The following is a 14806-nucleotide window of genomic DNA, read 5'->3' as shown; positions in this document are numbered from 1 at the left end:
ATCTGTCCCTGATTAGCTGCTAAAAGCTCTGTCCATTTCAGTACCAGATTAACACACCTCGTCCAGCTGTGCACTATCCTTTATAGAGGGCTGCACTAACATCAGCTTTATATAGAAGATTTGGACAGGTGTGCCAATTGTGGCTGCCTGTCATTAGATCATTTCCCCATATAGGATATTCTAATTTAGGTACTCTTACTTAGGTAGAACTCAGATTGCTCAAATTCCAAGTTTTGATCCAAGGTCAAAATAGCTAAAATCTGAATAAGAATCAACTTTTAGCTGGAATCTGAACACCTCTACAGGGAGACGTTCACCTCGGCCTAACAGGAAGTACCTGAACAACAACATAATTATCTGACAAACAGCAAATGCAGAAGCATGTCTTAAAAAGGGAAAGCTCAGGGGAGGGGCAAAAAGTTAGGGAGAGACATGGGTATTTCACGGACAGTTGTCTCCAAAAGAAGTGTCCCTCCTATAGGATTTCCCCTGATCTGGTAATAACTGATAAATTTAAGATTTTCATTACTTTCTGCCAATGGGACAATGATCACTTTAGTGACAATAAATCTCGCCAACCCTTTATGGGTCCATCTCTGCCTCTCCTAAATACAAAGAATTGGGGCTTTCAATACGCATTGATGAAAATTTGTTTTGGAGATGTGGAAATGTAAAAGTTCAGAACTTGTTTCTCTCTCCCCAGAATATTTTTGGCCAAATAAATCAGAAACTATTAAAAAAAAATCTTATAAAAGATAAACACAAAATAAATTCAAACGGAATGGAATGTTAAATATGTAATTTTTTTGCAAAACAATCAATGGAAGAACAATTACTTTGGATGAATCTGAGAGAAGATAGAATCTCAACTCAATATATAATTAGCGTATTCACTCCAGGTATCCAGTGATTTGTATATTCCTGATCTGATATTTCATCTGCACATTTTTGGAGAATTGAAGAAAATTTAAACTATTTGATGGTAAAGTAAGTCCTCCTCTGTTTTCGGTCTCCATGTTTTGATACAGTGTATATTTGAAGGTTTTTTTTCTAAATAATAAAATCATTTTCACACCAAAAAAAAACATTTTAGCAAATAGAAAGTTAATTAATATTATTGATACATATAAAAATATCTCTTGGAATAATAAACCAGAAATAAAGCAGCTACCAAGTAAAATTTGATAAATCCAGGAATTGTGTCAGTTTTTTTCATCCACCAGAGGTTGAATGTCTTCTTTAGAGGTCTCTGTATTAGGACTGTGCTCAGACTCGGCTTCTTTTTTCTTTTCCACATGTCCAATAATGCCACCGACGCCTGCGCCAACACCAGTTCCTATAGCTCCCATAGTGACGGAGCCTCCGATGGCCCCTCCGACCATCGCTGCCGTTGTGCTACCTAACAAGCCCACAGCTTCGGCAGCAAGCACCGTCCCAGCCACCGCTGCCCCTGCAATCCCACCAGCCAAGCACAGGACACCACCTCCTACAGCACAGCCAATACCCACTGCACACTTGGTGAAGCGCTTTGAATATTCAGCACAAAAATATTCTTGTTTTTCATTCAAGAGAGATTTAATTTCATCCAGGAGCATTTTTTTCTCTTCAGCATTACTTCCCGTTAGGATTCCTTCATAGGTATCCTTAAGAACAGTGACCTGCTCAGTGACCCTTCTCCTCATCTCAGACGTCCTCACCCCAAGGACCTTCAGTGGAGAAGCATTGGCAGGAAGCTGTGGGAGCAAGGAACAGGGAAATTATTTTGATGGATTTGTTCAGCTCAGTATGGAAGCAGAACAGTTGCTGTAACACCTGCATCAAACCTGGAATTTGTTAAGATAGAAATATGTTAAATGATTTAAAGTTCTGGGAGAAATATATTCTCTAAAAGAAAAGAATGGCAAAAAGTGGAATATTCTCAAAGAAAGCTTCTGAAATAGCCCTCCTATTGATATTAAAACTAAAGTTTGGCTTTGCAAATTTACCTGGCCAGTCTTTATAATAGAAAGGGACAAGCGATGATCCGTCTGCAAAAAAACAAACTTATCTGCTAAAAAACAGAGCTGTGCATGAGCAGCTCAGCAAAGGATGGCAGAATGAGCAGAGTATGCCAGCATTCCCCCGGGGCTGCTGGGATGAAATGAACTCAGGCATGCATGAGTGTTGTATCATTGCAGCCTGGCCAATCTAGATGTTCAATGGAACAGGGGCGAATGACCAGGCAGGTAAGGTTATTTTACTACACCTGCACTTTTTAATACAGGTTGCAATTTTTTATTTCTAGTTTAATTCCTCTTTAAAATATAAACTACCTATATACACTCCTAACAAAGCTAAGATTATGTTCCCTTATTTCCTGATGGCAGACTTAAGTGGGTGACTCAAGGGTGCCCTATTTTTGCTGGTCTTCTGTCACCCATTTTATAGTTTCAGTGCACTCCCAAAATGCTCCTTCCAATATTCCCAATCTCCTGCACTTACTTTTGATCTGCTTTCCTCATTCTCTTGCTTTCCTTCTTTCACTTTTTGTGCACTTAGGTCTCTTGCTTGTAATTTCAAACTGCTCCCCCTTTCACTTTCAATGCCCTCTGTCAGGTCTCCTTCTTTCACTTTCAGTCTGCTCCCTCTGGTCTTTTTCTTTTACTTTCAGTGCCCTCCCCCTGGCCTTCTACTCTCACTTTCAGTGCTTTCTCCCTGGTCTCCTTATTACACATTCAGTGCCCTACCCTGGTGTCCTTCCTTCACTTTCAGTGCCCTCCTCCTAGTTTCCTTCTTTCACTTTCAGTTTGCTCTCTATGGTCTCCTCTTTTTACTTTCAGTGCGCTCCCCCTGGTCTCTTTCTTTTCCTTTCGATACGCTTCCTCTAGTCTCCTTTTATCACTTTCGGTGCCCTACCCCTGGTCTCTTTTCGGTCTGCTTCCCCCGGTTTCCTGCTTTCACGTTTAATCCACCAAACTCTCCCATCAGTTTTACACCTTACCTCTGCTAAATTCATGGCGCACTTGTTGGAGTCGGCCACTTCTACTTTTAGGGCTGGCCATGCAGTCTAAAGCTAGGTACACACTTCCAATAATTATCGTTAATTAACGATTATGCACAATAATATTTGAATGGTCGTATTTTGCACAATTCTATACACGCTGTAACAATACGATGGTTTAAATATAAGCCACCAATAGTGTACACACGCTAGTTTTGATCATACAAACGATGCAGGGAGTGACATGTACAGAAAGGAGAAAGTGTGTTGCAGAAACATGCACAATCACTGAATGACTGTACACATGACAGATAGTGAACGCTTGTAAGCCAATTAGATCCGCCGTGACAGTTGTTCATTTCCATGGACAATCCTTGTTCCTCTGCGTCGTTGGTCACCTTTTTGTGAACGATTTTTGGCCAATCGGTCGTTTGTTTCCAACGGTAATTATTCGAAGTGTGTACACAGCATAAGTCTCCAAGAGATCTTTGGTTAAGCTGCCATTCTCCCTGCTTCTTTGTTATGTTGCAGGTGACTGGAAGGCCTCTCCACCTAAGCCTTTCCACTGCAAAGTCTTTTTTTTATATCAAAACTATTTCTTTAATTCTGTACAATCATCCAAGCAACGATGGTAAGAATAACAATGCTTCAAAATGACTTCACCTCCCATGACTTGTATATGAGAAATGCTGGGTATGGTATGGTACATTTAAAGGGACCTTGAGGTATTACCTTATTACAATTCCAGTTTCTTGAAATAGAAAAGCTGCTATACTCACCTGTCTAGTGATTTTTGTCTCCTACATCCCCTTTTGCTGCAGCAATGCATCCTCAGACTATCTGGCAGTGATTACTTTTAGATGTCAGTGACCCCCTCCATGCACCATATTCCTTTCCTCCGACCCCTAGGTCACTATAGGACGCAATGGCCTTACTGTTATATAGAAGCGCCAGGTAAATGAGTGATCTGGTGTACTCAGCTTTGTTACCTGCTGGTCCAGAAAATCCTGGAAATTCTTTAAGATTGTAGTCATGTGTCTGCGGTTTTCAAGTGAATAAAACATCTGTTAAAAAAAAACAGACATTGGTGCTGCTTATTAGGATCAGAAAAACCTAAAGAAATTGGTCATTTTAGTCGCAGGCACCACTGGTTTCTAAGCAAACTTCTAGGCGATGCCGGCTTTACTGTAAAAGTGATCTGGGAGGCTGTAAAGCCATCTAATCACTTCTATATATTAAGAAACAGGAATGCCTGAACCCCCCAACCCCCACTATATGTACTGTCCTCACCTGTCCCTCCTGAACGACTAGGACCTCAAAGGAGGGAAATTTTAGGAAATACTCATTTTATTTAGACTGATGTTTCTCATTTTATAACATATAGGAACTTACATCAATTACGGCTTAAAAATTATTTCTACTATTGAAAATTTTTTTTTTTAATTCTTGGGCATGTATGATACAATTTTATTAAACTCTTTACTGGTTATATGCTACCAAATTTGATTGTTCCTTATGTCTCTCTTTAGCCAGCACTGATGAAGTAAGCTGGTGCCCCGAAACATACTGGCTTTATATATCATTTTCAATCTATATACAAATGTAATAGTGATTAGAATTCATAACCGCTTGTTTCCTTAAGTATGAAGTTAGGGGAGCTTCATACAAACACAGGGAGTCTTGGACTGACTGCTGAAAATATTCTGATATCTTTATAAAGTTTTTTTTTCTATTTACATTGCAGATATGGTCACATATGTGTAAATAAGCCACAGATCAGACATTTCCTGGTCAGGGCTATGAAGGTAATCCCAACCGTTCTTAAATATCATAAAATATCTAAATATTGTTACCAGCTTTCCTATAGGTATTGTTATATTCATGATATGATATACCTCAAACAGATGTTAAAAGTAACCAATATATACAAATATTTCTTATATTGCAATATTTACCTCCAAAGGAGAAGCAAAGTTGTACTCTGTTCTCTGTAACATGATTACAAATTCCTGTAAAATAACACAACGTATCATTGTTTGAATGGAAATCTTCACCCACCCGGTAGAAGCTTGTATGCTCCTCCTGTGTGGGGCTTATTGTTATTAATACAACAGAAAGACACAAATAACTTGCGTAATAAAGTTATAAAAATGATTATATAGTAAAATTTTGTACATGAAGTGTGAACAAAAAAGGAGAAGAAAAAATAGAAGACTGATTTGGTGGACACTGGCTGACCACTACACCTATATGACCTTGCCAAACATCCCAATTCAAAACCATGGCTGTCAATATGAAGGAAATTCCCTCCCTTACATGACCAATAATTTTGAGTTTCCCCTCTTTATATCTATAACATCCTCCACTTACAGTTGACAATCGAAAATCTGGCCATCGATATTTCGGTTCCTTCAGTTTTCTGTCATGAATTACGGATCGCATTTTCAATACAGGAAAAATGTAAAACCGTACACTGTTTGGCCACTGATGTTTTGATGGCGCTGATGTTTCCAGAAACAGCTGTTAGTCCCAACCGGTCTTGCTTGCTAAACTAAATACACATTGAGATGTCTCTGCTGTCTGCTCTCTGGAACTGTGCCGAATGTCCGTGGGTGCTGCGAGAGGATGGCTGGCCTGTGTGTGGAGGTGAATATAACTTTCAAAAATCTGCAATTTTCAAAAATCCAGCACTCCTTAGGTTGCTGTGTTTTCGTAAGTCAACTGTATGTCCTTAATAATGAGGTCAGTTACTGATGTTCGATGGTTCACCATTCCAGTTCACCCCAAAGGTGTTCAGTATAGTTGAGGTCAGGGCTCTGTACAATGGATTTTGAATTTCCCGCCTCGCCCGGCAGGTACATGCACAAGCACCGACGTCACCGGAAACTCCCCGGTGACTCATCGGAGCAGAAGTATAAAGAAGAAAAAGATAGAAGACAGAGATTGTGGCGCGGGACCCCGGCGGATCAGGTAAGCGCTCTATTTACTAACCTTCCATAGGTGTTCCAACCCCGAGAGTGACTAGCTAGGGCAGTTAAAGAAAGACACCGAGAATTCAGGTTCACATAAAAGCCAGTTGCTCCCTTCCCAATTGACTCCAATGCATTCTACCACTATTTAACAAAATGTCCAAAAATAACATTACATTTCAACCATCCTAAATTAAAAGCAACAAGAACTAAATTATAGCTTTGCTCCAGCTCCACCAGATAGCATTTTGAAGCGGTATGCGATCATTGTTGGTCATGACACCATTCGCTATATACATGAACCTGTATTAGGATCTTCCTAGTGATGGACTGACCTTCAGTGCTCTCCCCACATGGCCACAGGTGATCTTCTCTCCACAGATATCAGTTTTTTGGTGGAGCCAAATTCCTGCCATGAGGTCTGAGATGTATTTTGTCAGCTGTTCTCTGAAATCGCAATCCATGTCTGTGAATACAGAAAGAATGTGATTGGTTGGAAAGACTCCGAATGCAGCAGAGGTGAAGGAAGCCTATCTGTCGTCGGAGGCTCCAAAAACTTTGGAGACAATGGTCCAAAGAATGGATGGAAGGATGAATCTCCCTGGCAGCAATATAAACATGGCAGGAGGTGTACAACCCATTCACATCCAAGACTGATGACTGATATTGCCATACACACTTCTTCACTCATCCCTCATATTCAATAAGTTAAAAAGAAATGATATGTAGCAGTGTTTCCCCAGTCCCTTTTGGGCGCTCCCTCCCATCAATGGCAAAATTATTGCAAACTTAACAGAACTGCAATGAAAATATGAAATTTTTAAAGTCCCTATGTGGTATAAAGATCTTAGATTGTAAGCTCCACTAACCAGAGTCCTTTCCTCCTCCTGTATCATTGTCTGTATCAGTCATTTGCTAACCTTATTTATTCTACAGCGCTGCAGAATATGTTGGCTCTTTTTAAATTTAACCACCTGAGCGTTACACTGAGGTCTAGATTTCTGTACCAAAAGTGATCCACTGTTTTTCATGAAATTTTTTTTTTTAAATTAAGGGCATAATGGCTAGGTGGTTAAATGTACAGAAGAGCAGAAGAGGTATTTATAACAAGAGATCTTTCTCTATGGCAGCTTTTCTGTGAGCTCTACTTATCTAATGCTGTGCTGTACAAAGCATATACCTAGAAGAAGTAAACATTATTGCATTTGTTAGTCACTATGACATTATTTGAATTCTATGAGTTATAATTGCAGTTGGTTCACCTATAACACCTGTCTGTACAGTAACTGCCCCCTGGGGATTATATTTACCTGCCAGTCTGCCCTCAGTTGATCTCAGGAACCTTTTTCCGGGGTGGGGCAACAGAAATCCGCTGACAGATGGACTTCTAAGAGTATCCAGCAAACGGCGATATTCAGAACCCCGACGCAGCCTCAATTTCTGTAAAAACATGAGAAGCTATGAATGGATTATTTTATTTGGTCGCAGATTCAAAAAATTCTCTTTGACCAAAAAGTTTTTTTGGATCACTGACTATCAGCTTGCTCAACATAAATGAAACCTGTGATTATTACAGCATTTCCCATTAATTTCATGGCCATTAATAAAGGAATGGTGGCTGTAGCAGGCTCCATTCTTCCTGGAAGCTTTCCAAAGATTTGGAGGGTGTCCGGGGGAACTTATGCCCATTTGATTGGATGAAAAGACCTGCCTCACCATTCCAGTGGGGTTCAGTAGGGTTGAGTTCAGGGCTCTGTGCAGGACACCCAAGATCCTCCACACCAAACTGGTGACCCCATGTCTTTACTGAGCTGGCTTTGTACCCCGGGGCACAGTCATACTGAACAGATGAGCAAGTTCAACATTCTATTTGATGACAATTAAAGATTCCCACTTGAATGGCTATACCATCCTCCATACAGTCCTTCCGTAAGATTTTGGAGGGTTTCTATGGCAAGTTAATCCCATTTTCAAGGTCAGGTACTGATGGTATATTATTCATTTATGTATGTATGTAGGTGATAAGTTTGGCTGTTAGAAGGGAAGACACACTCTCATGTTCCTCTATACCAATCTGGTCACATTACGACTTTACAAGCTGGCTTGGTACACAGGGGCATGAAACTACTGGAACAGATGATCTCATTATACCTCACTCTCATGCTGTAGGTAGGCACGAGCTGCTTCACGGCCACAATGGTCAGAATCCTGCCAATCTCTCACCAGAAGGTCCAAATGCTGAAAGAAACCCTTTAAGATTTAGCAGGTGATAGGAACCATAGGCATGGACATACACACGTTTTACTTGATTGAACCAATGGAAGATTAGTTCCTTAAAGGAGGCACACAAGAAAATGGTGAACTGTTTTGCTTACCTGTAAATATTGTAGAGAAAACGATGCCCCTGTCAGCTCAGATACGTGAAGGTACATCTGGAAAGATCAAGGGGGGAAATAAAAGATATATTAGGGACAGTCTTTACTCTTCTAGTATGGGTAATCTAACGTCTCCACCGATATGGTTTTATAGGAACCTTGGAGTGACATTTAAAAGAAACAATGGGAAAGCAAGAAATAAACGTAAATATTTTGAGGAAACAGCTGATAGCCAGCGCTGTAGGGACACAGCTGATAGCCAGCGCCATGTAACATTGCTTTTGCTGTGTTCTTGAAATACAGATAATGACACAACAGGAGGAGAGGACCTTGACTTATGGACTTTTACCTTCTTTTCTATGTTGGGACATACCTCATCGTCTATCAGAGACTTCATCTGGATCCACAAGCTATACTGGCCGCCTGGGGAACTCCCCCTTTTCATGTGATCATCCCTGTTAGTTTTTGTATTGTTTTCAGTATTTTGTAATGTGTATTGTTTTTATTTTTGAGCATTGTATTTATACCATCTATGTACTTCAACTAATCTTTGTTCATTGTCTAAATTTTACTTGAAAAAACAATTAACATGTATTGGAACAGAAAATGCCACAAATGATAAAAAGGATTTTCAGCCAGGGATTGTTACCATGCACTGTGTATCTTGGCCAACATCATACGCACTGTCTATTGTGCTGGAATTGGTGGATTCTGCAGTTTAGGTAGCAGATTGTAGAACATACTGTACCTGCCTAACCACAGTGTTATCCAACCTAATGAACCGAAATCCCAGGGAAGCTTTGCTTAAACCATTTTGGCTCAGTAGGAGAAAGGTTTCTGATTTTGGTGACCAATGAAAACAATACCCCAATTATGGTGGTCAGGGTATTTAGGATCATTGGTGTGGTGTAAGTGACTTTACGTTGGCCCTGGAACTATGCAGGAATCAAATTGGAGATCAACTAGCAACAGCTCCAAGAAGCATTGGCAACCCCTAAGATTTCACGGAACCCTGAATAAGAATTGCTGACAGCTGCCATGTTGGTTTGGAGAGGTCTGGCAGCTATCCATTGAAGCTCCTATTCCTATTATTAACACATGGGATCTCCCAGACCACCTACCTCCATGTAATCCAGTTCTGTGGTTTTCAGATTTGTGTTGACATTAAAAATCTGTGAAATACATATAAGATAATGTGTTATCCATCAAATAGGTACTTCAGGGCATTACTGGAGTATTTATTACAAAATATACGAATTGTAGAATCTTTTACCAGATATGAGCTGAGTAGCATGGACAGTGCAGAGAGTTTAATACAAGTCTCCCGATCACCCTCAATATCCAGCGAGCCCTCCGTGTCCAGGACATACACTGCCAGCTGTGAGGAGGAGGACAACGGTTACAATTACTGAACCAATATCAGGAAATTAAAGTACTTTAACTTGAATAATAGTAAATATGTTTCACTGCTTATTCGTGAGACTTCCTCAACTCTAAGGAGAGCCAGGAACATTTCCCAACATTTACATACGATTTACCCCTGTGACTATAAATGATGGGTCGGACACTTTGCCCAAAACACTCAAATCTGAGATAGTGGGAAAAAAATTGGATCCTTTCTTACTGGTTACCTTGCGCATTGGTCTTTATTAGAAACCCCTTTACCCTTCTAACATATCTGGGTCATAGGTAACAAAGACAGCAACAAGCAGCCTTGCATCGATTTTTGTATCTTACTTTCATATTACAAGTTCTGATTTTGTTCTAGAAGATGTGGCGACCCCAATTTAGGAAATCCAGGTTTGGGTTTGCTTGGTGTGACCACTTAAAGTGGTCTAAAACTAGGAAAATAAGAAGTCACCAGGAGGCAATATTGATTGAGGGATCAGACAGATAAATCCCTAGCTCCTGGTGGCTTACTGTGTACAGAGTCTGATGGGACTCGGAGTGTTCCCTGTACAGCTCTGCAATATATGTTAGAGCTATAAAAATTTATAATATTAGTGTGTGACTGTGGGGGACAGTAGAGTGTCAGCTCCTCAGTACAGAGACTGATGGGACTGTCACAGTATTCTCTGTACAGCACTGACGTATATGTCAGAGCTATATAAATGTATTATAGTAGTGTGTGTGTGACTGTGGGGGGACATTAGAGTGTCAGCTCCATCGTACCTTCTCACCGTTCCTCTCCAGGATGAATGGTTTGCTCCAGATCCAGATCCCCTTGGTGACGCCATCAGTACCCCTCCTCCATTCAAACCCTGTGAGGGGCTCATCCTCTTGCCCTAGGCTGACTGGCTGACTTCTCTCCTAGAAAAAGAAATCATCAATGATCACTCTCAGTATGTGAAAAACCTTAAATGTTAGAGAAGGTTTCATTAACCCCCCTAGCAGTAATCCCGAGTGTGACTCGGGGTGGGAAAAAATGCAAAAAGTGGTAACCCCGAGTCACACTCGGGCTAACTTTGGAGGTCCCCCTTACCTTAGTTCCAGCGGCGATCTCACGATCCCACTGTGATGTTGGGGCGCTTTACCGTCAGGGGGCATGGCTGGGTGGGAAACGTAAAAGCAGATTACCCAGTAATGTGCTTTTAAATACCGCCTGGGTCCCCACCACCCCGCTGCACGCATCTGCAGTTAGATGTGATGCACCATCCAGGATTTCTGCTTGGTGCATCGCATCTAACTGCAGATGCGATCACCAATAGTAAATCTGGGGGGTGATGCCAGAGGAGATTTCCCGATGGCAGCACCCCCTGAATCTACTGCGGCTGCTGTCCTGCTCGCATCTACTGGAGGCTGATCACCGGGTGATGCGAGCAGGCGAGTGAGCGGGCAGGGACATCCCCACCGTTCCATCCATCACTCCACCGCATCACCCGGCAAGATGTGTGACATCTTCCGGGTGATGCGGTGGAGTGATGGATTCTGAGTGCAGGTAATTTAAAAGCACATTACTATGCAATCTGCTTTTAAATTTTTTTTCTACAGTGAAAAACACATCAAAACATAAAATAAAAGTACAAATTGTAGTGCACCAAGCATCATTGCACAGTGCCCGGATTTACATTTTGCCCACTATTATCCCTGACCTTGATCTGACCTTTTGATGACTTTTTGATCACTTCCTGAATGTATCATTTCATCCCTTTGTCTTTGACCTTGATTGTTCCTGACTTGAACTGGACCGCATGGCATCCAAACGACATCTCGCCGGCGCAAGCGCTGTTTTGGAGGAATTGGAACGCTGCAATAGCGATTTGGAGTCCTTTGTGGAATCAAGCGATAGCGATTCACCAGGAAATTTGTCATCGGACAACGAAAGTGAACTGAGCGACGATTCTGGACCTGAGGTCAGTGCTGTGCACACATGGTGTCCTGTTGACCCTGATGCGGACCAGGCAGCACCGCCAAGATTTCCATTCACCGGCGCACCTGGGATGAAAATTGAGGCTGAATGCGATGACCCCCTGGCATACCTGAAGTTGTTTTTGACCAATGAAATTATCGAAAAAATTGTTGCAGAGACAAACAGGTAAGCCGCTCTTGTGTGTACTTTTTAAAATTTTTTGCTAATTTTTTTTTTTTGCCAACATGTATGCTGCTCTGTGCTAACTTTTTAAATTTTGTTATGCCAACATGTGTGCTGCTCTGTGTTTGCTAACTTTTTGACATTTTTTGTTATTTTTTTTAATGCAAACATATATACTGCTCTGTGTTTGCTAACTTTTTAAAAATGTTTGCTATTTTTTTTTATGTAAATGTATGCTGCTCTTTCTTTGCTAACTTTTTTCTAAGTCTTTTGTTAATTTATTTTTTGCCAACATGTGTGCTGCTCTGTGCTAACTTTTTGAAATTGTTTGCTTTTTTTATGCAAACATATATGCTGCTCTTTGTTTGCTAACATATTACCTTGACACTATAAAAGAACATATCCTAAAATACATTTTTTATTTTGCAAGTTTCCGAATCCATAGTCAAGAACCACCAAACACCATCAGTGGCTATGAATAGACCTGGACGTCGTGCTTCCACCATTGTCAACCCAGAACGCCTGACCGGTCGTCACTTCATTGAATACATCCCACCAACCCCGAAAAAGGCGGCACCTACAAGGATGTGCGTGGTTTGCTGCTCGAAGACCAATGACAGAGGAAGGAAGAAACGCAAAGAAACCAGGTTCTACTGTCCTGACTGTGATGTTGGGCTTTGTGCAGCACCCTGCTTCAAAATCTACCACACCCAGGATGTCTACTAAAAAAGTAAATATTTTTTTTTTCTAAAATCTGCATTTAATTTATATTATTATTTATCAATAATATTGCACCCTTGTTTGGACAAATTTCAGTAGGAAATTTTTAATAAAAAATGTTTTTTGATAAATTACATTGTTTTGGGCTAATATTTCATTATTTTTTATAATAATGATTTATAAATATGTAATATATTATACCTTATGATTCTAATATAATAAATAAATAAAATTATTATACCTGGGAGATAATCCTAAGAATTACCGCCCACAATATAAACAAAAATGTCTACGCAAAAAAAAATAGGATCACTTTTTGCATCAAAAAATGACAGAATAAAAAATGCTAGGGGGGTTAACTGGTTTACTTATAGGGTAAAGCTGGGCTCCATGTGTCACACTTACCTCTTTCTCATGAAAGCACAGATGCCTCTTGTCACAGATAACAGGGAGGGGAGGGAAACACAAAGGTAATACTTGGGACTAGGCGTCCAATGACAAGAGAACAGACACCCTAACCTAGTCCTAACTCCTGACAGTATGAATATCCCCTGATGGTGGAAATGCTCATACACAGGAACCTAGGCCCTACTAGCCCTGTATAACCCTGGCAGTAGTGTCTGGCTTGAGACTACTGGTTCCTTCCCCTATGAAGGACCCAGTGTCTCCCTGAGGCCTAGTAACAACCAAAGAACAACAAAACACCAAAAGTAATTCAACTCTGGATAGGACAACACACCAGCTCTTCACAATCCAGCAGTGAATATCAACCGCAGAGCATGAAGTGTGAGGCCAGACTAAATGGAGGAGCAGTAATGACCACCAGCTGCAGCTGATACAAGGGAAGTGGTCATTACAAACAACAACACAGAAACAAGTAAAAACAAAGAGACTGTCAGATAACTTCACATGCAGCTTGTCTGACATATCCTCAAACTTCAGTCACGAAGGGATTGTGACACCTCTCCCACGCACGCAGGCACTTCTGACTCTGCTCCCAAACTTTATCAGTTTCGCCCAGCCTGCTGGCAAATCAGGAAGTAGTTTTGTAAACATCCCTGGCTATTTAGCTAGCTCAGGCACAGCACTCAGCGTCCATGCACTAGTGCCGAGCCCCTAGCTCGGAGATGAAGAACATTTCCTGTACATCTGTTGGTTGATTAAGTATTTCCTCTGTCCAGCTCCTGTATTACCCTTGTTGCCCAGTCTGTTGTTTTAGGCTCATTCCCTCGTGCTGTTCCAGTCTATCTGTGGTTATCCCCGGTCACCTGTGTCTCCTGTTGCTTCCAGTGTCTCCTGTGTTCCCTGTGTCTGCCGTGGCCCCTGTGTCACTGGTGTCTGTTTCCTGGATCCCTGATATTTGACTCCAGGCTTATGACCTGACCTCTGTTGCTTGCTGTCTGCCCTGACCCCGGCCTTCCTTGACAATTCTTCTGCCTATTGATTTTGTACTGTGTATCTTCCTACCCACCCTGGAGTGTCCAAGCACAGCAACGTGGCAGTAGCCAGCAGCGCAAGTTCCTCACCACTAGAGGCTCTGGAGAAGACCTGGTTACTGCTTAGACTATGCGCCTCAGGCCCTTTCCCTGGGCTCACACCACTCCTTTACAAGCTGTAGCGCCCCCCTAGAGGCCCCATCTTCCCCAAGCAGCATGCTGAAAGATGTTTTACTGTTCTGTAACTGGCTTGGAGAGAGATGACATCAGTAAGTGTTACTTAACTGCAGCAGATTAAAATCAGGGCAGTTGCCCTGCCCGATAGGGGATGCCGCATGCAGCATGGCGCAGATGTGTAAATGTTAAGACTAGATGATCGGAAATACAAATCGTATGAATCTAATATTTGTATTCAGCTGTAGGAATGGACAGGAGGTCTATTAGCCTGCATAGAAAACTCATCTGTGGTATTATCAGGCTGCAGACAAGTAGATTATTCATGATGAGAACAGATCAGAAGATTGTGGCAGGAAACCAGCCATGTCTATTATATGGATGGCTTTACTCACCAAGCAGTGGAGGGCTCTCAGGATATAATTCAGTAGGGTGGATTTCCCTCTTCTCTTCTCCCCCATTATACAGATGAGGCACAGGGGGAACTCCGACATCTCACTGTCCAGGAAACATCTCTGCACCACTGACTCATCCAGCTGCAACCTCCCAACACTGTCTGTGTACACCAGCTGAAGGGGTGAAGGTAGAAGCTAGTAGGACAAAAAGGGGGTGAAAATGAT

General features: G+C 41.5%; 1 protein-coding gene across 2 annotated transcripts in view; it reads right to left on the bottom strand.

Moving 5' to 3' along the window:
• Positions 1 to 1099: 1099 nt before the first annotated feature.
• Positions 1100 to 14806, bottom strand: part of LOC140334837 (RING finger protein 112-like) — a 43197-nt gene continuing 29490 nt past the window's right edge. Inside the window, exons 3-13 of one of the 2 annotated variants that reach the window (XM_072417089.1) lie at positions 14582 to 14776; positions 10497 to 10634; positions 9598 to 9702; positions 9446 to 9496; positions 8325 to 8381; positions 8101 to 8187; positions 7260 to 7389; positions 6285 to 6415; positions 4936 to 4989; positions 3970 to 4044; positions 1100 to 1733 (exon numbers count right to left, since the gene is read on the bottom strand). In XM_072417089.1, the coding sequence (XP_072273190.1) occupies positions 1203 to 1733; positions 3970 to 4044; positions 4936 to 4989; positions 6285 to 6415; positions 7260 to 7389; positions 8101 to 8187; positions 8325 to 8381; positions 9446 to 9496; positions 9598 to 9702; positions 10497 to 10634; positions 14582 to 14776 (1554 nt within the window). In that variant the 3' untranslated portion in view covers positions 1100 to 1202. The remainder of the gene's footprint in view (positions 1734 to 3969; positions 4045 to 4935; positions 4990 to 6284; positions 6416 to 7259; positions 7390 to 8100; positions 8188 to 8324; positions 8382 to 9445; positions 9497 to 9597; positions 9703 to 10496; positions 10635 to 14581; positions 14777 to 14806) is intronic. The other variant, XM_072417088.1, reaches the window with a different exon arrangement.

The sequence above is a fragment of the Pyxicephalus adspersus genome, chromosome 7 (genome assembly GCF_032062135.1).
Source record: "Pyxicephalus adspersus chromosome 7, UCB_Pads_2.0, whole genome shotgun sequence".
Lineage (NCBI taxonomy): Eukaryota > Metazoa > Chordata > Amphibia > Anura > Pyxicephalidae > Pyxicephalus > Pyxicephalus adspersus.
The sequence above is the reverse complement of the archived record's forward strand: the minus strand, read 5'-3'. Positions and strand labels throughout refer to the sequence as shown.